At 36.7% G+C, this 25,039-nt stretch overlaps 3 protein-coding genes and 2 long non-coding RNA genes across 5 annotated transcripts; 4 read left to right on the plus strand and 1 right to left on the minus strand.

Annotated features, from left to right (window-relative positions):
* The first annotated feature begins 3,442 nt into the window (after positions 1-3,442).
* On the plus strand, positions 3,443-4,091 carry LOC135144181 (uncharacterized). Its single transcript, XR_010283026.1, has 3 exons — positions 3,443-3,528; positions 3,597-3,789; positions 3,844-4,091. It is a non-coding gene; the product is annotated as an uncharacterized LOC135144181 (long non-coding RNA).
* Positions 4,092-12,696: 8,605 nt separating this feature from the next.
* On the plus strand, positions 12,697-13,854 carry LOC135144178 (uncharacterized). The gene is made up of 4 exons (XR_010283023.1): positions 12,697-12,775; positions 12,828-13,240; positions 13,299-13,470; positions 13,619-13,854. It is a non-coding gene; the product is annotated as an uncharacterized LOC135144178 (long non-coding RNA).
* A 2,366-nt stretch (positions 13,855-16,220) lies between these two features.
* LOC135144205 (enhancer of polycomb homolog 1-like) lies at positions 16,221-18,654 on the plus strand. Its single transcript, XM_064076179.1, has 15 exons — positions 16,221-16,275; positions 16,418-16,556; positions 16,749-16,806; positions 16,859-16,939; positions 16,995-17,090; positions 17,149-17,360; positions 17,413-17,497; positions 17,548-17,678; positions 17,732-17,866; positions 17,923-18,021; positions 18,075-18,112; positions 18,165-18,238; positions 18,300-18,371; positions 18,424-18,567; positions 18,638-18,654. Exons 2-15 carry the CDS (start codon positions 16,485-16,487, stop codon positions 18,652-18,654), a joined length of 1,314 nt encoding a protein of 437 aa, XP_063932249.1. The 5' UTR covers positions 16,221-16,275; positions 16,418-16,484.
* A 1,263-nt stretch (positions 18,655-19,917) lies between these two features.
* Positions 19,918-21,072, plus strand: LOC135144212 (uncharacterized). Its single transcript, XM_064076186.1, has 6 exons — positions 19,918-19,981; positions 20,269-20,359; positions 20,451-20,503; positions 20,557-20,672; positions 20,825-20,930; positions 20,986-21,072. Exons 1-6 carry the CDS (start codon positions 19,928-19,930, stop codon positions 21,025-21,027), a joined length of 462 nt encoding a protein of 153 aa, XP_063932256.1. The 5' UTR covers positions 19,918-19,927; the 3' UTR covers positions 21,028-21,072.
* On the minus strand, positions 21,063-22,489 carry LOC135144211 (DNA repair protein RAD51 homolog A-like). The gene is made up of 6 exons (XM_064076185.1): positions 22,420-22,489; positions 22,003-22,350; positions 21,845-21,939; positions 21,676-21,789; positions 21,486-21,615; positions 21,063-21,415 (listed from the first exon to the last, which is right to left on the minus strand). Exons 1-6 carry the CDS (start codon positions 22,486-22,488, stop codon positions 21,173-21,175), a joined length of 999 nt encoding a protein of 332 aa, XP_063932255.1. The 5' UTR covers position 22,489; the 3' UTR covers positions 21,063-21,172.
* Positions 22,490-25,039: the final 2,550 nt, after the last annotated feature.

Genomic DNA, 25,039 nt, shown 5'->3' on the forward strand with positions numbered 1-25,039 from the left:
CAAAACAGCTACATACCACAAAAATACATGTTTTATTTTGTCCTTTTCTGTGGAAACAAAAGCTCATTTGGTGTTGTACTTGTATCGAGGACAGTTCTATTGCAACAGGCACTACAAAGTCTTTAATACATAATACACAACTTTCCCCATGCAAAGATGGGCGTCCACGTAAGGAGGCTCTAAGAACATTTATTAAGGTATTTAGTCCTAAAAAACCATGAATGCTACAGTGAAAGTTGAAAGAGAAGGGAGGATAGACAGAATGCTAATTATACTGTAAAAAGAGAAGCTAAGTAGCATAAGTGAAAATTTATTTATTACTCACTTTATATATAAACTTTTCTTCTTTGTAAAAAAAAGTTTTCTTCATTATTCCATAATTATTGTTTTGTCTTTCCACTCATTAAGTTATAAGAGAATCACCTTGTCCAACTTAAAAAAACCAAGTCAAAAGAATTGCACAGTTCGCAAATAACTATTGTTTCCTTTATCTTAAGAATCTAACACGTTTTTAAGACCTAAAAGACCTCTAAAAGACCTTGTCATTCGCTTAAAACAACACAGAGGTTAATGTAGAATGTGAATAGCGAATTAGTTGCACCCTACTGTGAGACTGGAGTTGCGGTTAATTTCGACAAGACTCCAATGCTCTGTAGGGCACGAGTTCGATTTCCAGAAGCAGACAAGTTAGTGGAGTTACTAGGATCTAGAGGGCCCAAGAAGAGAAATAAACTCCTGGAACTCTGAGCTCGCTTCGGAGCCAAGCAAGTCCAAGAGGATCCTAGGGTGGATCTGGATCTAGAGGATCTCCGAGAAAGAGATAGGGCCCGACCCTTGAACCTCTGAGCTACCCTAGTTTAGTGATCAAAAAGGGCCCTGAACAACTTACTTATCATAGGATAAGTGTGTAACGTGTACCTTTACAACGGGTTAATCGCACCATCTTTGGGATATCCTCTTTTGGAGTTGCAGTTAATTTCGACAGTTAATTCATTTTAATTTTGTACATATTTTAAGTTAAAATCTAGAATAAATATTAAGTTAAAGTTTGTTAAACCTTTTCAAAGGTATCCTTTTTCTTTTAATAGATAAGATGTTTAAAATCCCCATCAAAGCTTCAAATTTTTTAATATAAAATTGTAGAAGGCTTAATTTGTATTGTAAACATGTTTAAACATCAAGCAAAGCATTAAAGATTAGTGTCCTATACCTAAAGCTATTTAGAGCTACGAAGGCATTTATGAGATAAATAACTGCTTTTTTTGGTGATTAAAGGCCAAGCCGATTGAACGCAATATCTAAGGGGTATATTAATATCCTTGGTTTTTTGTATATCCCTACACATGTAATTTCTAACAAAATTTTGATTAAAAAACTTTTGGGTTGTGGTACCTACCCTACCAAAAAACTTGAAATTTTTGAAGGCTTTTAATTAATCAGGGTCAGAAGAGGTGGCGTAAAAAACTTCTAAAATCTCTTCTACTGCGGAATATTTAACTACACCGCGCTTTTCCTTTTCCTTTCTCACTACAAACATTTTATGATTGAAAAAAAAAAAATAAATAACTTAACTTAAATTGTAAAAACAATACACTGTGCTCTTGCCACTGCTGCAAATTACACTTGACTGCATGTAAGTTAATGTATCACTTTTTAGGTATTGTGAGGAGATTTATTACCTTATGCTCTATCGGTGTCAGCTTTTTCCCGTCTCCGAATTCACATGATCGTTTATCTAAGCATAGGTTTCAACGGTCTTTATTATTGAAAATCGTTATATCTTATAATATTTATAAATTTCATTATTGCAAGTTGACGGGTCTAAGTATAAAAGTCTCGATTTTCAAATAAACCAATAAATGAGGTTTGCTTATTGGTATTTGGTTTCCGTGAGGTCTTCTAATTGCTAACTCTTGCCAATTGCCTGCTCTTTCTGTTAATGTCTTTTCACTTGTCTTCAATGGCTGGCTACTAACTCAACAATTTTGGGACTCATAAAATTTAATTTATATTTTAATCAGTTGACTATAGCTAATGTCATATGCCCACCTTGTTTACCCTAATACTATATTTCAATTACAGGATTATAAGAATTTTTCACAAATTCGGCAGCATTCGTACCTTAATAGCTTCCCTTCATCTTTCAAAGTTACCAAGTCGATTAAACTAATGAAAAAAAGTTGCTTGTTTAAAGAAACGCGTTTTAACGTTACTCCTGTTTCACATGAATCCTCATCGGGGTCGCAAATTTTTAAGACTAATAATTTAACAATTGCTGGTGTTGAACCTTACAGTAATGTCATGGATGACGATAATAGTGACTTGAAATTAACTGATAATTACATCACTATTGGCAGTTACCAAAATAGTAAAAATAATAATGAAAACATAAATAATAGTTATATCGTTGATATTGACTGCTTAAGTAACAAAGATTGTTTTGTTTGCAAGCAAAATCACGTAAGGTCTAAGGTTTTTAGTCCTTTCGTTAGGTTAAAAATAGCTTCAGCTGTTAAAGATTGCGCACCAGCCTATAGCTTACCCAACAAAGTGCCCACTTTTATTAACTCGGTGTCACTGCCTCTGAAAAGAACGAAATCTTTCTCGCCTGGGCAACTTCGGCCGTTTACAAAACTTGAAGCGCAATTCCTTACCCTTCAGGAAAGCCGATGTGTTTCATTACCAACTTCTTCCCCCTCTTTAGGCTGCCGTCATCTTTTTCGTAGAGGAATAGACAAACCTTTTTTAAAACCTCTTTTATTTAGATCCTATCAGCAAGGTCGCTTCTTTGTTAACGAGTTTATACTAACAAGAGGAAAAATAAAAAACACTTTTGACGCTGCTCTCTTATTTCCTGAAATAAGCTTCAAGGAGGGTAATATTGGTTCTGCCAAGAATAAAAGGGTAATATCATCACCAGATATAGTTATTTTTAAACCGAATGTATATTCCTCACGCGAGAAGTTTTATTTGAGTTTGACTCAACCCTTTTCTAAAGTTTTTAGCTGCAAAAAACTTTTTAAAAAACCTTTTATTCCAAAAAAAAACATGAAAAGATCAAATAGTGCGGACTACCAAATGCTTTATTCAACGAATATGGACAATTTGCAGTTTTATTCTAAACCTAAAAGTCCTACCAAACTTAAAAACTATCTAAGTCCTCTTTGTTTCTCTTGGAACTATTGTCTTTCTTCTGAGAAAAAAGGTCTTTCTAAGGCACTCAACTCTTGTAATTTCTGCTCTTTACCGCGTAGTCGCAAAGTTCAAATGAGCTTGACCCGCACGAAAGGTACATAGCATTCAGCTCACTGATTATTTTATACATTTTTTTATGGTTAAAATTTGGTGATATATACAGGTAGATCACAATATAAAGAGTCGTTATCAAATAAAAATTCTATAAATGGGCTCATGCATGAAGTATTGATACTTAAAGACATGATAACTCACTCACAAGAGTCTCTAGAACTTCTTCTCTGTGATCGCCAAAGGTCCCCCCCCACTTTCTCACTCACCGTGGACCCTATAGTAATTTTTTGAAAGTCGCAACTGGTCCAACAGCGCATTTTAACCAAACTGCTTTTATAAATTAATAGGCTGACCTCAAAAATCAAGTTTTAGAGTTAAGTCGGGATGTGAAAAGATTGCAACGTAGAGTCAGTAAAATTTATAAAATATTATGTAAAAGGAGCATAGAACACGTTCCTCTCGGGTGTACAGGCCGGTGGCCTTCGTCAAATAAGGAGACTAATTCTCTCTTCTTGGCATCGAATACCGTTTTTCATCCAGGTATGTGGTTTAAGACAAGAGTATATGCGATATTATAATTCTGCCTTTAATTAGGGGCCCTTCAGGAAACCGGTCAAAAAAATATTCACCGAAGTGACAATTTTGAGTCCGCTAATCAAGATAAGAGGACAACAGCTTCATTTTCGCAGAACAATGCAGCAGGCTCCGGTGAGTATATAGAGCCCTCCTTGCTGGAGTCACCTCCGTTAGCACAGTATTACCTACCGTCGGTCACGGAAAACCCAATTACATATCTGTCCTCACCGTTGTCTCATACTCCCAATCCTTTGTCACCCCTTCATGTACTGTCTCAGCCTGCTCCTTCCCTTACAGCTTCTGGAGGTCAAACTTTACTTCAGGGAGCCGAGCAAGTTGACGGCTTTGGGCAGGATGTGAACCAGAATCTCGGAGTTTCTAGCGACGTACACTCTCTTAATGCGCCCGTTGAACCTCCTTGGCGTTTGCAACCCCCACACTATTATTCAAATAGACCATATTTTCTTTCTACAGGCAGCAGTCAACCCCCCCCCCCCGCTCTATATTTCCCCAATAATACGCATGTCACGTTGCCTTTGCAGTACCAATACGTTTATCTACCGAATGGTCAAGTTATTATACAGGCCTTACCAATTTACGGCCCACAGGCTCCGTACTTAGCTCCCCTATACCCGTCTGCTGACTCTCAACCTCTTGTATACTTTTACAAGCCTCCCCCACCAACGCAAGTAGGTGACTTTGGTGCCACTAGTCAGCACGCACAGTTTCAAAGCGAGCCGTACCCCTCACATTTAAGTAAAAGCGAAACATCGGTGTCTCTGCAGTCTCTCTCTACAAATCAGTTTAATAACGCTTCTGAAGGTATTCAATTAACGCAGCAGCTTTCTTCCGCCCAACCTACTGATCTTCAGGCAGATGATAAGCATTTCTTTAAGGAAGCTTCACAGGAGCCAGGCAAGCATCAAACCGACCCTCATCACAAGCCACTACAGCAACCTCCTGAGCAGTCTTCGCCTCATCGATCTTGTGAAGAATCTTCTCTTCCTGAAATAGATTTATTACTACCAAAAAAACAAGAGCAAGCGACACAAGAACAAGGACTAACCCCCGTGCAACCATCACATTCGGATATTTCTCTTTTAACTAGTGAACAAGAACAGCCTCAGTCTCCAGATTATATTGAAGGATCACCCCTTCCTGCACCACTAGTTAAGGTACAGTTTAACCTAGAAAAGCAGCAAGAAATCCTGCAAGGTTCTCGTTCACAAAGACAACAGCCTCATATCATTAATCAGCAACCCTGCTCTCTGTCTCAAGAATCTTCTCTTCAATTGTTTTCTTCAATGCAGGGAGCTACGGATCCTGTTCAGCACTCACAAAATTTATTATCCCATCCACCTCCTTTACACCAATCCCAAACGCAGCAATCCTTCCCCCACCCTCATAGACAACCTGCTCATTCTCAGCCGCAGTCATCCAGAGAGTCTAATGCAGCGACCCTGCAACAACCCCACCCAGCTCTCGTACCCCCACAACTGAAGGCTCAGCAGCCACCCGTAAAGGGTTCCACTCCAGCGTTACAGACACAAAGTTCTGTACTATTTCAGCAGGAACAAACCCCAGCACAAATGCCATTGCACTCAACTGCGCAACAACAAATGCCCACGTCAGCTGCCTCCCAACTGCCACAGGGACATTTAGATAAACAGCTCAAAGTTCAAAAGTCGGCTGCGCGCCCACACCCTTTAGCACAGCAGCAGCCAATTCCATCTCCTTTGCCTGCGCAAGTCTGTTTTAATACCACCTTACAAGTTCAGCCACCGCAGCAAGCAGCAGCTCAGCCACTACCTCGTCAACAGCAAACTTCCAGTCAACTGTTGCTTCCCTCTCACCAGTTGCAAGCACAAACTCAGTTTGCAGTATCCACTCAGCTGACACCGTCTTTAGAATTAGAAACAACTCATTTAGAGCAGTCTTCCAAGGCTTCTTCGCCTTCTCCGCAAGTCCAAACTCCTTTGACCCCCTATTCTCAGACAACTTTAAACCATTTAATACTTCAACCTCCACCATTTGCGACGCCTCTCCCTTCTCAATTGTCACAGCCGTCTGCGGAAATAACCTCGAAGCCACAACAACTTTATAATTTTTCGCAGTCGCAGCAACAGTTAAATCCTTCTCACTTACCAACAGCACCGACTCAAGCTGTTTCTCAGGTTCAACGCGTTTCTGCTCAGCCACCTCAAAGCCCCCATCAGAAAGTTCAACATTCTTCCCAACCCGAACAAACCACTTCACCATTTTCTATGAATCTTCCTTATCAAACTCAGTGGAATTATCAGCCTTCACTCTCGCAAACTCAGCCGCCGCCGGCCTCTCAAGCATCAAATCTCAGACCAGTTCTAGCGCCGAGCTCTGAGATCCCGCGATCTCACCTCGTTTTACAGCCTCAGCTACTGTGTCCCCCGCAGCAGCCATCACCTCTACAGCACAATCGCACGAGTCGAGAGCCTCTAACATCGATGCCTCTAACTTCCATACACGGGGAAGCCTCTCAAGTGCCACAGAATTCTCAACTATTAACGTCTCAGCTTCTTCTTAAGCAGCATGTGCGTTCATCTACCACTCCTTCACAACAGCCGTTTGATTCCTCTCAGCCCCAAGTGCCACCAACTTTTCCCTTGTTGCCTCAGCAAGACGCACATTCAAGTCAGCAACAACCCTCTGTCCTTCCTTCGCGGGAATCCTTTATAACTTCTCCGTTGGACGAGTGTGCATCGGCGCCTTCTCACATGCTAAGGATAGAAAGCCAAGAGCAAGAATTTCAAACCTCAAATCCTCCTATACCACCGCTTTTGCCTTTATTTACTGGGACTTCACAGGGGCAACAACAGCCATTCAAACCACCAAATTCTTCTATAATTAATACAATGTATGCCAATAACTTTCAACCGCAGTCCTCTATACTTCCTTCTCTAGATCAAGGTTATACCCAATACTCTTACCCTCAACTACAACCTCCTTTGAGGTCACCTGTTCAAGCCCCTTCAGAGTATCACCTTCAGTCTACGTTACCAACACCTTCCTCTGCTTTTTTTAATCAAAACCAGCAGCGAGATGTCCACCAAGTTCCCCACAGTGAGTCACAGTGGCAACTTACAAAAGAGGGCCTACCAAATATTTCGAAACTATTGCCGCAGACAGCTAAAAAACCTTATTTTGAGGACACGAAGTCTGATGTGTCTTCAACCTATTGTATCGAGAAAGTGACTGATCCCTTATCAAAAGATTTTTCTAAATTATCCTCTGCAGTTACGACATATAAGCTAAGTATGCCATGTGGTTCGGACCAGACTCCCCAACCACAAGTGCCATCTTGCACCTTAAGCGAATCAACTTCACAACATGACCCACACTTTTCAAGTTTTATATCCGCTAACAGCAATGTCCAAGCACAAGGAAACTTAAAAACTGAGTCAAAAGAAGAAATTTCTTCTATGGACCCTTTGTATTATCCCAAAGTACGAGAAAAGAGTTTTCCTTTACTGGAGTGCGATAATAAACAGAAGCTTAGGACCTTTTCCTCTGTAGCCCAGCCATTTTTTGTCAACTATTTAAAAGCTTTTTTTGATCGGGATTTCTTTATACAACAAAAAGAAACAAGCCTGCAACAATTGTCTTTAGTTTCAGCGTTACGGTCAACTATTACTAGCACTTTAAAGAAGGTTTCCCCTTCTGAAGTCTTAACGGGTATGTCAGGTAAAACTAATGGATTGCTTACGGATCCATCACCTTTACATATCTCCTCATTTTTATCTCCCTCGTTTATCGATAAGAACCAAGTGCCCCATGCTAACCGTTTTTTACCTCTTGCAAGAAGCTACTCTTTTGCTACAATACCATCATGGTATGAAAAACTTACTTATGCTCGGGCCTGTACATCAATGCCCCCTGACTTGAATTTACCCTCAAAAATTAAATCTTCTAATACAAATATATTACAAGTTGACAACGAAGTAGATGGCGGTAGGACTCTTCCCGCGGAAGACATTATTGTAAGTACGTTATCTTCTGAATCATCTCTCCCTACATTGCCCTTATCCGACCTCCCACCGGCTTTAGCGCCAGACGGTCCGTTGATTGTGACAAATGTAGGCCACTCACCTGAAACAAAACTCCCCTCTAGCTCTGGTTCACTTGTCTAGGATGAAATTAGCAAATTAAAGATGGTACTCCAAAAGTTGTACATCGAATAAGAAAATAAGTATTTTTCATGGTAAATCATTCTTTCCACAGTAAATCACGGATTAGTAGCATAATTTAAGCGGCCAAATCCTTTAGGAGTATACTCAAACACAGCAGGAGGCGTTTTAGCAAAACATTTTTGTATAAAACAAGTTTTGCTAGCTTTAATTGGGGATTACATTAAATCGAGATAGACCATGAGTTAGCAAGTAAAGTGAGTAAAAGTCGTAGAGTTCTCTGGAAGCTTAACTTAAAGTACAAATACCGTTAATAAAACCGATACAATTAAACTTTAATTAGAAATTGCTAAATGTTTTGAGTCCTTTTTAACTGCTGCACAAGCACAGCACCTTTTTTGCGCACAGTCACTTCAGTTTATGCACCTTACATCTACTATTGACAAGCTCTGGTGACTTTATTTATTTAACAATTGGGCTCTAGAACTTATATTAGGAAGCTTCTGTGACGTTTTTGATCTTTCACAACTGTCCTACAAAATTTAAGGGAAATTAAACTTACTTTGAAACCACCGATTAAGGAATCCTTTTCTTCTACGTTTTATAGATGGTACTTAATACTTTTCTATTATTATTACTAATAATTTTTTTGGATTCTCGGTAAGTCGAGCGCAGACAGCTTAGTTTTGATTCGGACGCAAGTAGGCGCCCGTACATCTCCAGGAGAAGTATCCATGAAATTTCTGATTCTCTGGGGGGAGTGGGGGCGCAGTACGTGGTTAGCCGCTGGTCGCCCACCGCATGCCATCCAAGGTCCTGGAGATTTGACTTCTCATGTCGGACGGGTTCAAGTGCTTTTCGACAGCGCACTTCCTCATTTAATACTTCAAGGTAGCTTTAGACTATTTATACCAACAACTCACCGTCGATAGGGTTACTAATCCCTTTAACAATATTTACATTTGGTCGTCACCTTTAAAACAGCTTTTGCGCTTTATCATTGGTATCTATGCCCTTGTTAGGACAAAATGTCTCCCTAGTCTTTCTTTTAAGGGTTGTCCTAATTAATTCTAACATCTTTTTAAATCTAATAACTATTAGTAAGAAACTTTAAAAAGATAATTATAATGAACTAATATTTAAACTTTTATTATAGTATGTTTATAGTTTAATTACACAAATTTTTTTTAAAAAGGGTTAGGGTTATTATATACTACTGTTAATCAGTTGGCAAAATTTAAGCCATTAAAGATATAATAAAGTAAGTTAACCTATAAGAAAGTAGTTTAATAATCAAGGCTAGCCCCAGCCTGGTTTTTATGGTTTAATTATAAAAGTCAAACCATCCTCCTTTTATGTTCTTTAAAATAATTTTTAAGGTCGAAGAATTCTGTTGGTAGTAAGTTAAAAGGCCCAACATTCAAGTCAGCTTATGAAGCCCTAAGTTGACTTGCTGAATTCCTATAAAACTCTTGATAATAAAAAGCTTCCGTTTTCCTGATATTAAAAGAGCAGCCCTTCTGAACCATCTGTCAATTCTAACTTGTAGCTATTTCGGGTTTATGCAACCGAAAGGTCCCATTAGGCGGGCGACTAGTAACAATGTATATGTAGGTCAAAACCGATTTCGTTCAGTTAAAAGATAAAATGTTTATAGTGTAACGCAGTGTTGCGAATCTGCAGTAAGAGGCCTTAATAAATGATAACGCAATCACACTACCAACCGGAACTTGCTTGCAATGCTACGTGACGAAAGCAAAGAAAATTAAATATTTTATGATATCTCATGTTGATAAAATAAATCGCTATATATAAGTTAAATTTAGTGTCCTATAGAGAAATGTACATACGATATTATAATGCCTGTAATTTTCATTAAAATGAACTGTATTATTTTATAAACAGCACCAGTAGGCAAAAGTACGGGAAGAACAACCCGTTCTATCATTTTAGCGAAATTATTAAGACTTTGCCACATAATTTTTAAGAGTTTTCACCGCTCTTTTCCAGCGACAACACTAAATTATATCACTACTTAATAAGATATTTACCCATGCAGCTATGATTGTGTAATAAGTTGTTAAACAAAGTTTAAGGGCAGGGGGTTCGCTAAGTTTGTTAAACCAAGTACAATATCACGCTTTGCAGCATATAAGTCTTATGTCACATAAATAACAAGATATAAAGTATAGTTGTCACACTTGCGACTATTATATTTTTTTAGTGTTAAAAAGTTGGCGGGGAATAAGACTTGCAATTTAGATCTAGTAGACCAAGCTATGTTCTGCTCTATTTTTACAGAGGTAAGTACCTAAACTCTTAACTGTACTTTAAAAAACCGTTATACAAACTTTTGATAAGTTAAATACTATAGTATAACTAATGTTGAGAACTTAAAAATTAACCACAAAAAATTATTATCAGGACTTGCTAAGTTTAGATAACTAACAGCAAGCGACGCTATTGATTGAGAAACAGTTAATTTGTAATTTAAGGTAGTATTACTAAAACAAGGAATTTCATTTACTGGCAAAATCTAGGATACTAAGTAATATAACACCTGAGTTAACTAACTAAACTACTACCTTTTTAAGCAACCTGTTTTTATTTATTATCAGAGGATAAGGTGGTATGTTGAAGTGACATTATAGAGCAATTTTTAAGCAACACTCATAAGTTAGTTTATTGGTAACTACGCTTGCGCGTGCTATCTAAACTGCTAACTTGCGAATTATTCCTCATTTGGCTACTAAAATAGTGCTTACTTCTCATCCAGGATACAATTATAATACAGCTAGAGTACAATTCTTGCACAACTAGTGCACGGTTTTATCAAATAGCATTACAACTATTTACTAAATTTACCTTGGACAGCCTTAAAGTAAAATAAACAATAAATTAATATAGTTGCTAATCTTGAAATCATTTAACAAATAGGTTAGAAATCTGTGTCTTGCCTTTGATATTAACATGCGATGTTATGGTTACATTGTGCCTTGGGCTTTCTCAAATAAGAAAGAATCTTGTGGCTATCGGTTAGCCTTGACAAGACTTGATAAGTTACTAATTTAGGTGAGTTACCTCTGTCATTGGACAGGAAGTGGCCCTCTGACAGTGAAATTGAAAACACCTCAGTTCCTGATTACCTTGTTAGGGATTAGGGGGATCAGAGTTAATAGCGCTCTCTTATTAGCTGTCTTATAAATGGCTCATATGAAATGAAATGAAATAAGATAAAATCAAATAAAATTTCAAAATAAATAAAATTCAAGAAAATGAAAAGTAGCTATTTTAGCTTTTTCTATTTAAATTTAGCCTTTACAGCTCACTTAGCAATCAGTTACATTGACTGAGATCACTGCTAACTGGGCTATTAAGTCATGATTAAACTTTTAGGCTGCAGCTGTGTAGGTAGTTCTATGAATGGTGGCATTAGTCTCTTAATAGGACACTTGAGCCACCCCTTTATAAAGTATCAAATGAATTTGAGTGCTTTACCTTGGAAAATGGAAAAACTATAAATTTAATAAGGTGATGTTACCTAGTACAAATGAATAAACTTCATTGGCATTGATCACAAATGACGTCTCACTAGCTTTAAACTGATTTAGATTAAGTATTGTCTACTAGTATTATGCTAGAGTTTCTTACAAAAAAGTATCATCAGGGAAAGGTTACTATGAGTACTGCACTGACTAGCTGTAAGGACTAAAGAGTGCTTGATTTTCATAAATGATGCAGTAGTGGTAAACTAGTTTTGAATCTATTACTGGATAATAGCTCTAATGAATAATTAACAACTCTAGTTATAGACTCTGTTTAGGCCTCGAAAGGGTTATTTTAGATAATCCATATAACTTTTTATATTTTTGTTTATTTATTAAAACAGCGCTCGTACCCATAATAATTAAGCTTGGCAAAAGACCTTAATAAAGCAATGGAATTTCCGGTGCTTGTTTTTACACTCCCTGCGTTCTTGCATTTTGTGCGGAGACGCGGACTAATCCTTAACTTTCGCTGCGATCGTAGCAAATTTGTTGGAATCGATTAGCAACTGCGCAGGTGCTACCTATAGTGTGTGGCTGTGCTAATGGTTCATATCTTGAGAGTCTCGCGGTAGTTTTGTACACTTTTAAAAGAGGCGTGAATATGTTATACTTCTTGACAGGTTAGGTTATTAGTACCGTTTTAGTCAGAAAAGAGGTATTTTTGCATAATTAAGCTTCTGAAAACCTCGTATAAGAGAGAAAAAAGCTCAGTAACGCTTTCTCGATGCGCACTTTCTCTCCTGCTCAGCTAAATTATGACGCATCCTACCTGTCGCTTTGATCATCGCGAGGTACCGTTAGCGATCTTTTATAGATACATTCGAATGTCAGCGGCTCAGATTGGGTTATTAATTGGTAACACCAGGCGCTTTTTGATGCCTCAGACTGTTGGTTCAAAGCTTTCGAGACTTCGTGATAGGTAGTACATTCTTCAAGTTCGTAAGGATTCTTGCTCCGTCCCCAGGGGACATTGTCGTAAAGAGACCTAAAAAGATAGGCCCTATATAAAAAATTAGGTTTACAGGCGCATTAGTTTTTGTGGTTACATGCGTTTTCGATCTAAAGTAGCTAGTTGGGTTCCACCAGTAGACGAAAGGACATACGCAAGCAGGCATAACTCGTATCGGGTCGTGTCACCCTCTACTATTCCTTGGGGGTTGAGATGAAAATCCATTATGCTCTCTGGCTTGCAAAAATCTTGGCTAGCTTACGATTTGAAGCGTGGACTCATTAAAAACACTAGTAACATACTAAATTGATAGCCTAAATAGCCTTGACTTTGCTATGCTATAAGCTGACGAAACGTGATTTTGGTACCTACCTGATATGAGCTCTGAGTCGAAAAATCTGTGTCGAGAGTTTTTTTTTCTTGGTTCGTGTGCATATTTTATATTTATATATATATTCCTCTATATTTTTTAAGAGGTTAACAGCCACGCATGTGGAGAGTCCATCTTCTGTATGGTTCATGTAATTTTTTTCTCCTAACTTCCAGAATATATGTTCGTAACAAACACTGCATGGTTAAGAGCTTCAGCCCAAAAAGCGTCCGATAATTTAGCTCTGTGAATCATGGCTTAGCCCTTCCTTTAAAATTCCATTTTACCGTTGTACAATTGAGTTATTTGAAGGTGTCCCTAGAGACTTAAATGATTGTTTTATGCTACTTTGAAAATTTTTTCTCGAAAAGCCTTATTAGTAAAATCGGTTCGTTATCTGAATGTACATTCTTAACAACCGAGCCGTAATTAAAGTTTTCAATTAGAAATTTGCTAAACGCCAGGGCCACAGAAGATTTTGATACAGCCGGTATAACCCAGATAAATTTAGTACCTTTGCATACTACGGAAGGCTGTGCACTGCCCCGCCTAGTGACTTTAGCCACCGGCCATATACATCGATGTTCATATGAAACCCGGCTGGGAGCCCGTCATAAAGTATGATTATTATTCTTTGCATAGGCTTACGATGCAGGTCCAATTCTGCACACGAGATAAAGGAGAGTTTCTCCATTTTTATATTGATGCCTTATTTATTAAAGGATTCCCTTAGTTTGTCTTCTTATATCATGCTATTCATGTATAGATCGTAATGCTCTGGCCTCGTCCAGGTAGAAACAAACCATTTGTATTTCTAGTGGCAGTCAAGACTGGAGATGCTTCAAATAAAAGATGGTTCTTGCCATCTTTATAAGGTCATTCCACCAAGGCGGTAGGTTTCCCCACTATAATATCGGAAGTACTTGGGTTAAGTTGACAATAAGAATCCAGAGATCTATCGGGAGCAGGGTGGTTAGCCGCAGAGCTGTTTTCAGTTATTTTAAAGCTTCTAAATTTTTATAACCCTTTTGGTCGAAAAGTCATATATACGTGCACATCCCCTACAACTATTTACAGTAGGACTCAGCAGTATTCTCCTTCTAGAGTTGGATGTCATTTTTCCATAGCTCTCATGCCTGTAAAACAAAACACAGTACGCCAAACATGCAGTTGGTGGTAAATAAGTTATCACAGCGCCTTAGTTCATTTGGAAAAGAACATCGGGAGTCATCTAAATGCGTTTAAGGTGTCTTAAAGACACCAGCCACCATCATTTAAGCTCTTCAAGGAAGGGCAAACTTGATATTATTCGTTTACTCGGACTCAAATTATGACTCTGAGGAAGATTGCAAGTCCCGTTTTGCTACACTGATAACTGTGAACGCCTTTCCAACTGTTTGGGAACAAAGAAGCTGGCAGTGGTTGCACTTTCCTCCACAGAGGCCGAATAAACTGCCTGGCTAAAACTCTCCACTCTTTTTCTTCGTTTTTTCCTTCTTCGTTTTTTTTTATCTTATTTGTGTTCGTGTGCGTATTTTATATTTATATATACTCCTCTACACTTGCTAATTATAGATAATACTTTAATGGTAAGCTTTATGCACACTTAACTCTTTACTCTTATATCCCTTTACACATTTTATCGACTTGTGTGGACTTCTCCAAAAAAGCAAGTCAGCCACTATTAGTAATAGATTTACTAATCACTATATATTAAAGCGTTTTAGCATTGATCCATTAACTTACACCTAACAAAAATCATAAATTGTAATCACGGTAGTAATAAAAAGACAGCGAAAATGTAAAAACAGTTTGAAAAAAAAAATTGAACTTTAGTTTTTTAGTGTTGTGATATCAAATATTCATAGTTTTATTAAACAGTTCAATCCTCCAGAGCTTATTATTAATTAATTTATGTAAGAAATACCAAAAAAATTAGCTTTATATGTACAAAATACTATTATAGTATGTGCAACCGTTTAGGCTAATATTTCGTGTGGCCTTAAGTTAAATAGAAGTTTCGAGGTGAGTAGAAAGTATCATTACTCCGCGTTATGGAAGCGACTGCACAGAATATTTATTATTCTTAGTTAATGACAAAACTTTGCTGTTTAGAAAAAAAAAATTTTTTTTAACTGCATACAACCTTTATGTTTTAATCCTTTAAGAAAGCTCTGCACGAAGTGGCGAGTTTTACGTTTTGCAGCCCTTGTAGCAAGTTTAAAAAGTTGTTGATGTCTGATAAGTGCTTACTGAGTGCTTTAGGGGAGAGTTAAACACTAGTCACTTCTTAGTATAAGGGGTCACTTGTAGCGATAAACTTATTTCTTTACCTACGGGATAGATTACAGCTAAGAATACATTGACGTGAAGGTTTAGTTTTGCTTTTTGTTCATTCTTTTTTTAGCGACTGGAACCCAATTTTCAAAAAATCTTTTACCAATTAGTGGCAATAATGCATTTTAAACAAAGACACTGTTAATTAGAAAATTTTTCGTTATCTAGAATATTTGTCGGTATGTATTTTTTAAAATTAGTAAAGTATATTAGTTTTACCTCCCGACCAATAGTTAAGGTATAACTATAAATTGTTAATGATTGCAGCTAGGTTTAACACTCGGTAGACAATAAATTTATTCGCTTATTTAAAAAACTCTGGGCAAGATAAATAATTCATATATTACCTTAAAGTTTTCGTACTTTTTATGTAAAACTATAATTTCTGATATCTTAAAATTATCTAAAATGTAATTATACTCTTAGTAAGCGTGCGTGGGTGATGCGAAAATTAGGGTGAAAATTTAACTTCCAGTAACCCTATCGTGACTAGGTGTGCTTTTTTGGCAATTTTTTTTACATTTTTTACCCTTCCTTGTAGCTTTAACCGTTTTCTCTGAATTAATAACTATTGTAAGAGTTAAAAACTGGCTAGCCTGAAGCTTTAGAGACAGTTTAAAAATAAATTGTTACATATTTACTATTCTTAAAGCTCTAATAGATTTTGGTGCATTTTATTAAGCCTAGTATACTTTTAATTTTAATTACAAAACTAAGTTACATAAGTTTTAAATATAAGCTCCTTAAATAAAAATAATATAACTTTTATCTTTTTTAGTGCATAATTACATACTAAAAAAAATAATTGCTATTTAACTTAATAATTTAGCAGCTGATATTTACCTTTCTGCGCTTATTAAAGAAAATTAAAAAAAAGTAAATTAAATGTAATTGTGTTCACTTAGTTTTCATATAATAACCTAAATTACTTATTATCCCTTCTGATAGTAAGTTTTTTATATATCTACATTAGCAGGTTTTTTAGAGGTACAGTTACACAAATGTGGGAAACGGACTCTTTTTTGGTAGAGACGGAAATTTTGTTACCCCAATGAATAGCTCCAACGTATCCCTCAAAGTTTTTAGGTGAGAGCCTCCTGGGCTGTACTATAAAATTAACTTAGTATATACTTACTTCTAATACTTAACTTTTTTTGACTTATGGTTTATAGTAACGCTAACTCGCTTAATATAAAATAATTAAATGGTAACATTCATATTTCAATAGTTGTACATAGATATTAATTTGAGACTCTCTTGTAAGCCTTAAACACGTGCGACCTCAGTGTCTCATTATGTCTGGCCTTAACTTTCGAGCAAGGCAACTTGAACACTCGAAGCCATTACCTATTCTTCTGGCAGAAGATGTAAGTAAATATAATACTTGAATAGCTTTAAAAAAATTTATAAATGTTTGTTACGTTTATTGTTTGCCTCTCTAATAAAGGGGTAAAACTCCTAGTTTGGAGCCCCTACTCTTTTTTTTTGCCATATGTTACCGTTAAATACCTTTTGTTACTTTCCTAACACGTGTTTCACCTGTTTTTGGGGTGGGAAAGATCCCTGGAATTGACATGAATACGTATGTACAAAGGGCTTTGCCACGAATGGCAACAGGTCTACTACGCTAGATTGTGCTCCAACACATGTAAAATTCAATTACCATTAGGAATGGAGAAGGAAGAGGAGGAGGAACATCATTTGAAAATTATACTCCGCCAAGATGGGGGGCTCGCTTCTACGACTTCAGGTAGATCACGATGTATGTTTCTTTCCTTGCAGGCATATATATTAAAACGTTTTAGTCATTCCCACGCCTACTGCCGGCGAGAAAGTCGATTACTACGATGAAATTTACCAGAAAGACTTTATGCTTCCGGGCCCTTATATCCGTATTAAGGGTTATAAAACATCATGTTATCACTGCTTTCCGGTTTGTAGATAATTCTTATCCCCAAGATCTTCCGCAGTCAGTCGAATTCGTCGACTACGACGCTGATTCTGAAGATGATGCGTGGCTAGCTCGAAGGGATTACAGGCACAGCCTACTTGCTTGTGTCTTCTATGCAAACGTATCTTATTGGTTTTATATTAGGATCCACGGGGATCGCATATCTTGCCACTCCTTCGAAACAATGATCGACCGCTTAGAATGTGCGGCGCCTGGCCAGGTTTATCTCTGGTTGGGTTATGTGTTAATAGAAAAAGTAATGCCGTTTAAAGAAAGCGCTACCGTCCTTCCATCAAGTGCGTGACCTTTTAAAAATGGATGACTCCGCCGCCATGGAAGTTTATGAGTATTGGAAAAGTACTTTTATAAAGTAAATATTTTCCATTTTCCAAATTTCTTGCTGTCAGGCAAACGAGCAAGGAACCAGGGGCTGCCTCTGCGACCCGTTGTGAAGACGGACAAGAGCAATGATCCGGCAAGCGTCTCCAATCCATACGTTGCCTTCAGACGGCGTGCTGATAAAATCCTGACAAGAAAAGTGAGTGGTCGCTGTATTTTACTCGCTAGAAAATGTCCGTTATTCTCCACTAGCACCGGAAAGTTGAAGAGCATTCCTACGAACGCATGGTGAAGCTGAAAAGAGATTTTGAAAAACTGCGCACTCTCCTGGAAATGGTGAAGAAACGCGAAAAGTTAAAAAGAGAAAGAATCCACTTGGCTCTGGAGGTTTTTTAATATACGTTTCTTTTGGAAAACGTATTGTAACTCTTCGTTTCATTGAGATCTTTGAGGCGCGCCTGTCAGCTAATGACTGGACCTTTAGGGAATTTATAAAAGAAAAAGATGAACCGAAGAAAAAAAGTGAGTACGACGAAGAGCAGGTTTTTTCGTCTTGTCTTTATTATTTGAAGAAAACCAATTTTCTTTGTAAAAGGCCTCTAAAAAAATTAATAAGTTTTTCAGTTCCCACAGGTTTATTCTTTTTCCCCGATTATATATGAATTTAACATATTCAAGTGTACAGGAGCCGGTCTCTGAAAAAAAATTCTGAAAAGTATAAAAAGAAACCTAGTCAGCCCAGAAGTGGCCCTTCTGAAGGTAGTTGTTCGCTTATTGGGTTGGTTTGCTTTTTCTTGTCATTGCTTTTTATCACAAGTAGCCTTAAAAGAAGCAGAAGACAGAGGACCAGTAGAAAAGCAGGAAAAAGAAGGGGCAGAGCCTGGCGCTAGCCGTTTGACTTCTTTTACAAAACTTTTCACGCTTTTTTATGTTTATTTGAACAGCTAAAGCAAACGATGGCCTAGCGTCCACAACAGTCACCACTATTGGCGGAGCTCAGCTTGACCTTGCACGTGTCTACAGCAAGGGGGTTACTCAAGGATATAACCCGTTCCCTTTTAGCTCGAAGAAGAAGCATATTGGCTACTGTGGCGTATGTTTATTCTTATTTTTACGTTGTTATTGTTATAATAGTTATTATTATTCATTTCCCTGCAGGGCCGCGGCTTGGGTAAACCCCTTACCGAAGATCCACATGCTGCCAAGTTTACTTTTTTGAGCGTTCCCGCCTTCTACGGCGTAAATATTATTGCAGGACATAAATTTTGTTATTAATATTAATATTATAAAGGAGACCACCACTTTTGTCTGTGGCGGAAGGCGGAGGGTCGGCCGAGGAGGTCGTCTTTGGATTGATCCAACACCGATGAAAAAGGAAAAAGAACAGGACGAGTTAATGCCGTTGTGTAAGAATTGCATAAACACAGGCTTATAACATTTATAAAATTTGGTATAAGAATTTTAGAACTATTGCGTATCTTCATATAAGCAAAGAATATTGCTTGAGCCCTAAAAGATATCCAGTGGAATACCAATGCTTGAAAAGGGCAGGACCCTTTACACCGCGCTGTGCTACGGATCTGGCAGTGCGGATATATAACAACTGTTTTTGAAGAGATAATTTAGTAAAATATAATAAAGGATTGAATGTTAAATTAAAGTTGTTAATGTAGATTTTTCTAATAAAATTAAAAAATGACATTGCGGATTACTTCTCGCTGCGGTATCATGTTTGATAACTTTGATAACTATAAAAATTTTATAAAGAAATATCTAAGATAACTTTATATGTACTTTGAAACGTTTATAAAAATGAAAACTGGTATGTATAGAGCTTATATTTACTCGCGCAGTCTAAAAATGCAAACTTTTTTAACACTCTATTTATGACGCAGCCTTGGGAAGTCTGTTGATTACTATTTTTCTATGGTGTCTAAATTTTTGCCATATGATAGTATATATATATATAACTTAGTGGCATTATATAAAAAGTAGTCATTTTACCAATATATTTGAAATAAAATTCTTAAAAAAAGTCAAACCCGGGTCTAGCCTCTATTACACGCGTGTAACTTATAGTAGACAGTAGCAGTAACCCTTCATTTATTATATATAATACCTAAAAATGTAATGGGAAGCTAAAAAGCAAACTTCCTCTAGTTTATCACTTAACTTGCTAATCCTCATTAAGGCATCCACGGGCTTCGTTTCCTGCAAGTATAAATTAATAGACCTCAAGCAAAAAATTTTTATGCCCAAGAGGCCTGTAGGAGGGGGTGTATATTTTTAAAGTTCCTTTTTAAACCAAAATTAGTGGTAATGTTCAACACTTTTGAAGATCATTTTGCAGCATTAAGTGAAGCTTTTGAACAGTTTGAAAAAAATTATAAGCTGCTTATTTCTATCAATAATGACATAGTTAATTTTAATGCCTCTTTTGGTGATTTTATGACCGCCTTTAAATTGACAGCAGCTTCCTTAAACTTTAAGAATTTACCAAAGGTATTTAACCATATACTTGCATTTTTTGTAAGATAAAAACGCTCAAATATTTTGCTTAAAGCAAATCTTAAGAACACTTACTGAATTTATAAAATCTAGACTTATTAACTTTTCTTGTTCATCTCTATCTAATAAAAAGTTTTTTCTTTAGTTAAAAGAAACTTTATAAGCTTTAAAATACTTTCAAATTACTTTTTTTCGTTTTCTCATGAGGTCTTTAACAATCGTTATGCTTTTTAATTACGCTTATGTTTGATCAACTTTTTTATTTATTTTTATTTAAAAAGAAAGGAAGTGAAATTGTCGCTTCAGCGGAGTTAGAGCAAAGGCTTCAATCTTCTGTTAATACCGTAGCTGAGACAGTCATTTCAGCGGATTGTAATTTAACCTAAAAACTTTAGATTTGATTGGTTTAACAAAACTTTACCCCTTGATCAAAAGTATTAAAGTACTTTAAAATATTTAACAGATGACAACAACCAAAATAGTAAGAAATCGCTTAAAAAACCGTCTAAAAAAAAAGTTGGCTGTTTTTTTATTTCGTGCTGCAGTTGGTGATGTAATAATTTCCACAGTGTACTTTTGATGCTAAAAAGATATTGCAAAAGTGTCCCGCCAGTTTTCAGAAGGATCCAACCTTTACGGATCTCTCAAACATACTAACAATACTTAACGACTCTCCTACAGGATTGTAAATAGTTGTTTCCACCAATATATGTATATCGCTCTAAAATTTCTTAACAATGTTACCCATTTTATGGCACTACTAGCTTGCTTAACTCAATTTAAATATAAGCAATAAAAATTCGCTTCAAAATTTTTATACACTTCCGTCACTAATAGATACCAACACGAAATTGCGCAGCAAGCAAACTTACAGAGATCTCTGTGCATAAAATATTTAAATATGCTCCTCAAGGCAGACGAAATTACAAGAGAAAGTAAAAAGGTAAAGTTTCTTAGCTAACATTTCTAATAAAATTTTTATTTATGCAAAATAATAGGGTTTTTTATATAAAATCCGCACCGGAAGACATTATAACTAAACGATAACCAAAGATGTTAGCAAGAATTTCTAAGCTAAGAAATGAATACTTTTTTACTGAAAAGTGGAATAAACGGGTTTACTCAACAAATAAACTTTACTAACTCTCGAAAATTTTAAGGGATTTTTTTATAACTAATCTATGGTCAATCTTTCGAATCGGCAATCCCCTCCGCGCCGATAGAAAAGATGGCTTCAGCTTCTGGTAGGCAAGGCGAGTCGTATATCTTGCAAATTCTGTTTTCGCCTTTCCCTTTTCGGAGGTACAGCCGCGTCGTGGAAGAATGGGCCATTATGTTTCCGCCCACTGGCTTTTTGGGATCCAAAGAAAAGGGATTACCGTCAACTTGCGCAACAACTTGATTGGTTATAACTACAGCGACGCCAAACTTGGTAGTTTACAAATAAATGTTAGCGCGAGTAAAGAATCCGCCTTGAACTACACTTGCAAGATTTCACCTCGTCTGCTAGTCTCAGAAGAAAACGAAGAAAACGAGCCATATGCATTTGTCGTGCAGAGAGCTCTCCGCGGCCAGAGTAATCTGTTCTGTACAGGGCCGTGGCGCTGTCAATTATTAATAGTGCGTACCTAGTGAAGGGTTAAGCTACTTGAAAGTTTATATTGTTGTTAGTCTGTGTATAAAATCACCTCGACTCTGCCATCATGGCTGACGCGGATAGGAGTAACGCCATTTGGTGGTCAGTATTATAAGCCCTAGCGTAGGCGACGTTGTCTAGAACGTCCTGCCCAGATAATTTGTATCTAACAATCGTTAGTTTTCATTCATAAAAGTGGATCAGTGTCAAAATGCAACTACCTTTCAGCCACGGCAAGCAAACGCTCAGGACGAAAAGTGCCTTCTGTGTCGATATAGATACATTTCCCTTCACCACCTCCGTTATCAATGGGCAGCTATAAAGATACGAATCGAAAATAGACAAGGCTGTGAAACACTGAAAACAGAATTTATAATACCTGGCAGGTAACAGCCAAAGTGTGACAAAGTTGAGTCTTTCCCGTCCGAAATTCTCCAAATACTTCAGTGATGGAACCTGTTTCAATCCCACCTTTTAACAAACTATCGAGTTCCTTGGAACCAGTACTTATTTGAATGAGCTCTGAACGCCGCTGATGGAACTCAGTGGCCGTAGTAAAGCCCATAGGCACAAGTTTACTGCTCTCTAATAAGATTTTTTCTGCTTTGGTCTCGCTTATTCCTTTCACCATACAAAGCGTCTTTTTCGGACAGTAAGCAACGGATTCGACAGTATGGTAGCCTGCATCGGTCAGTTTCTTAATGTCAGACGTGGATATACCATGACTCTTGAAAAAATTGTTAGATAAACTAACAGAAATAAGCTCATTTATGATAGTAACTATTATATAATTTACCTCTAGCTTACTGATAGAAATTGGTCCTAAGTCCTCTTCCTCAACTTCTACTTCTTCGCCTTGTGCCATAGCCATGTTGATAAGTTTCAGTAGTAAGCCACAGCTGTATAGGTGCAGATAAATGGTACAGCCCTCATGGTCATTTATAACAACAGCATTGCCCAGTTACACTTTTGTAAAAGTTTTTAAATATCAAAACTGTTAAAAACAGTAAAGCTTTTTAAAAATCCATGTTAAATTTAAGTTTAACAGGCCTTAAAATCCCACCTATAACTTGATATAATTAATTTTATATAATTATCTTGTAGGGTTATGCCATATTAAAATCGTTATTATACCGTATACTTAACTGTTATACCAGAATTTCCAAATGCTATGTACAAAAATCAGTTCTATGGTTTATAAGGAGTAGTTACCTTTTTAGGAGCAGGGCGTTTTGGCTTTATTTCCTCTTCTTTTTTTACCTTTATAACAATTGAATCTGCGTTACTAAGAATTTTATATTAATTATATTTTATTAAGGTAAAAATAGTAAAAAAGCTTTATATAATATATAATAAAAATAGATTTTTTCAAGTTAATAAAAGAATACCAACTTAAACTTTTTTAACTACTCCCACTTAGTTTAGGTCGTATAAATAAAACTTTCGGACCGCATGAGATTTGTCTTGTTAGTTGAAGGTTAAACTGCTGTTTGCCTTTATCTTTAAGTCATCATAGAATCTGCAGACTAATTTTACACTAATAACTATAAAGTAAAAGCCCTGCTTAAAATATGTTTGGTGTTTATAGGAAGCGTTGTAATTTTTGTAACTAAAGTAGAGCGAGCACTATGGCTTTTAAATTATATGTTTTACAGTGTTTTTGGGGATTAACAATAGCAGTAACTTAATCATATCTTGAAAACTTATGGTTTTCTAATATTTTTTTTATCTTTTATTGCAGCACATCTTTATATCTCAAATAATTCATTCTCGGCAAGGACACTTTTGAACGCTAATTTAGCGAAAACTTATTATCCGCAAGTTAAGCAAAACTAATGTTTCCTACTCGAGCCAAGTCCTAGTGAACTACTTCGTGTTAACTAGGACCGTAAAAGAGGGAAAACATAAATTTACTCGCTTTTTTTCCGTTCTACTTTGGTAGGACAAGTTAATTAGCATTTTTAACATGTTAGTTAATTTTGTTCTACTAAAGTAGAACTTTATTAGTAAATTGCTTAAGTAGTTAAGTAGTATAACCTTACTTCTTTACAGTAAGGTCAATGGTTCCATTCCATTCTTAAGCATAGCTCTCTAGGGGACAAGCACTTCAATTCTGAACTTTCCTACTCCCTTAGGTGGCTAATAGACTTTGTAGCTAAGGTCTTTAAGTAAAGCTTTCTATCTCGTTATGAGCAAGAACACCGAAGCTCTAAGTTTCAAATAAGCCTCATACATTAGTAAGCAATATTTCTAAACATCTCTGCAATAGCTTTTAGCCCCCTGGGTTAGGATTGAAAAACCAAAGTGAAACATACAAACCTGTAGAACTAAGTCATGATCTTTTGAACTAGGAAGTAATCTTAGTATACTAAATTTTTACCAACGTTGTAACCTAAACTCTGGTACCACTTTTAGTAATCAAATGCCTAACTTCTTTAGGTCATCGCGTAGTAATCTAATGCTTATTTGGAAGCATTCACAATTGGTTAATAGGTCTGAGCAGTGATCTCTAACCTCATTTAAGTTCATTGAGGCAGCCTTCTCTTTGTATAGAAAGTGCCTAAATTTATAGCTACTTCTAAGAGATTTATATTTTATTTTTAATATATTTTATTATTTTAATTTTATATTTTAGTGTTTTACCCATAGTCACTTTTGAATCTTGTCTACTTTATTTTCATGGGTAAAGGCACTATTTCGACCTTTTACGGATCTTTTTTTATAATTAAGAGATTGAAAACCTCGTATAAGAGATAAGAGACTCGTTCTCTTGTCCAGTTGCTTTCGCGTGTTCTGTGCTCGCATTATCTCTATTTTAACATCTTTGATTTTTGTGCGGTATACGCGTAGGCAACGTTTCTAGTGCTTTGATCACAGAAGGTAAGTCCTTGATTTATTATAGCTGGATCATCTTGGTATCTGTGTAGGGCGACTACTTAATGAGTAGGCTTTATCGAGCGATTTGTCTTGGCTCTGACTGTTTGACCTAACCTTTTGATCCTTCGTACTAGACTGTACATTCTTCATGGAGTTAAGGAGATTACTGTTCTGTCACCAGGTTCATCGTCGTAAAAGCGCACGAAAAAGATTGTGCCTATATATAACACACGCGTCCAGGCTTTGCGTTATTCCTCGCGGGAAACTGTGGTTTCGATCTAGGGTGCTCAAAAGTTGCCATCTGGAGGTGGAATGCACGCGCATGCATTAATACCTGTCTCGGGTCATGTTACCCTGATCTAAGGCTATGGTAGCTGCATGGACGTATACACCTTTGTGTACATGATCATGTAATTACTTACCCAATCAATACATGGTCAGTATGGTACCTTCCTGAGTTCAGCTCTGTTTTGAGGGGTGCGTTGTGCTGCGGAGAGTCGCAGGAGGTGTTGAAATATTACTCGATAAACCTCAGTTGA

The sequence above is a fragment of the Zophobas morio genome, unplaced genomic scaffold (assembly GCF_036711695.1).
Source record: "Zophobas morio isolate AGI-343-1 ecotype UQ-CSIRO unplaced genomic scaffold, CSIRO_AGI_Zmor_V1 ptg000085l, whole genome shotgun sequence".
Lineage (NCBI taxonomy): Eukaryota > Metazoa > Arthropoda > Insecta > Coleoptera > Tenebrionidae > Zophobas > Zophobas morio.

What these genes read in the sequence shown, in the direction of transcription:
- LOC135144211 (XM_064076185.1), bottom strand. Translation starts at nt 22,488, where the DNA reads ATGGCACAAGGCGAAGAAGTAGAAGTTGAGGAAGAGGACTTAGGACCA. An exon ending in TTGCTTGCCGTGGCTGAAAG is followed by an intron (nt 21,790 to 21,844) that starts GTAGTTGCATTT and finishes AACGATTGTTAG; the next exon opens with ATACAAATTATCTGGGCAGG. An exon ending in TTCTGAGACTAGCAGACGAG is followed by an intron (nt 21,416 to 21,485) that starts GTGAAATCTTGC and finishes TAAACTACCAAG; the next exon opens with TTTGGCGTCGCTGTAGTTAT.
- LOC135144205 (XM_064076179.1), top strand. Translation starts at nt 16,485, where the DNA reads ATGTCTGGCCTTAACTTTCGAGCAAGGCAACTTGAACACTCGAAGCCA. An exon ending in AGTTTATGAGTATTGGAAAA is followed by an intron (nt 17,498 to 17,547) that starts GTACTTTTATAA and finishes TCTTGCTGTCAG; the next exon opens with GCAAACGAGCAAGGAACCAG. An exon ending in ATAAAATCCTGACAAGAAAA is followed by an intron (nt 17,679 to 17,731) that starts GTGAGTGGTCGC and finishes ATTCTCCACTAG; the next exon opens with CACCGGAAAGTTGAAGAGCA.
- LOC135144212 (XM_064076186.1), top strand. Translation starts at nt 19,928, where the DNA reads ATGACCGCCTTTAAATTGACAGCAGCTTCCTTAAACTTTAAGAATTTA. An exon ending in AAAAACCGTCTAAAAAAAAA is followed by an intron (nt 20,504 to 20,556) that starts GTTGGCTGTTTT and finishes TAATTTCCACAG; the next exon opens with TGTACTTTTGATGCTAAAAA. An exon ending in TTACAAGAGAAAGTAAAAAG is followed by an intron (nt 20,931 to 20,985) that starts GTAAAGTTTCTT and finishes GCAAAATAATAG; the next exon opens with GGTTTTTTATATAAAATCCG.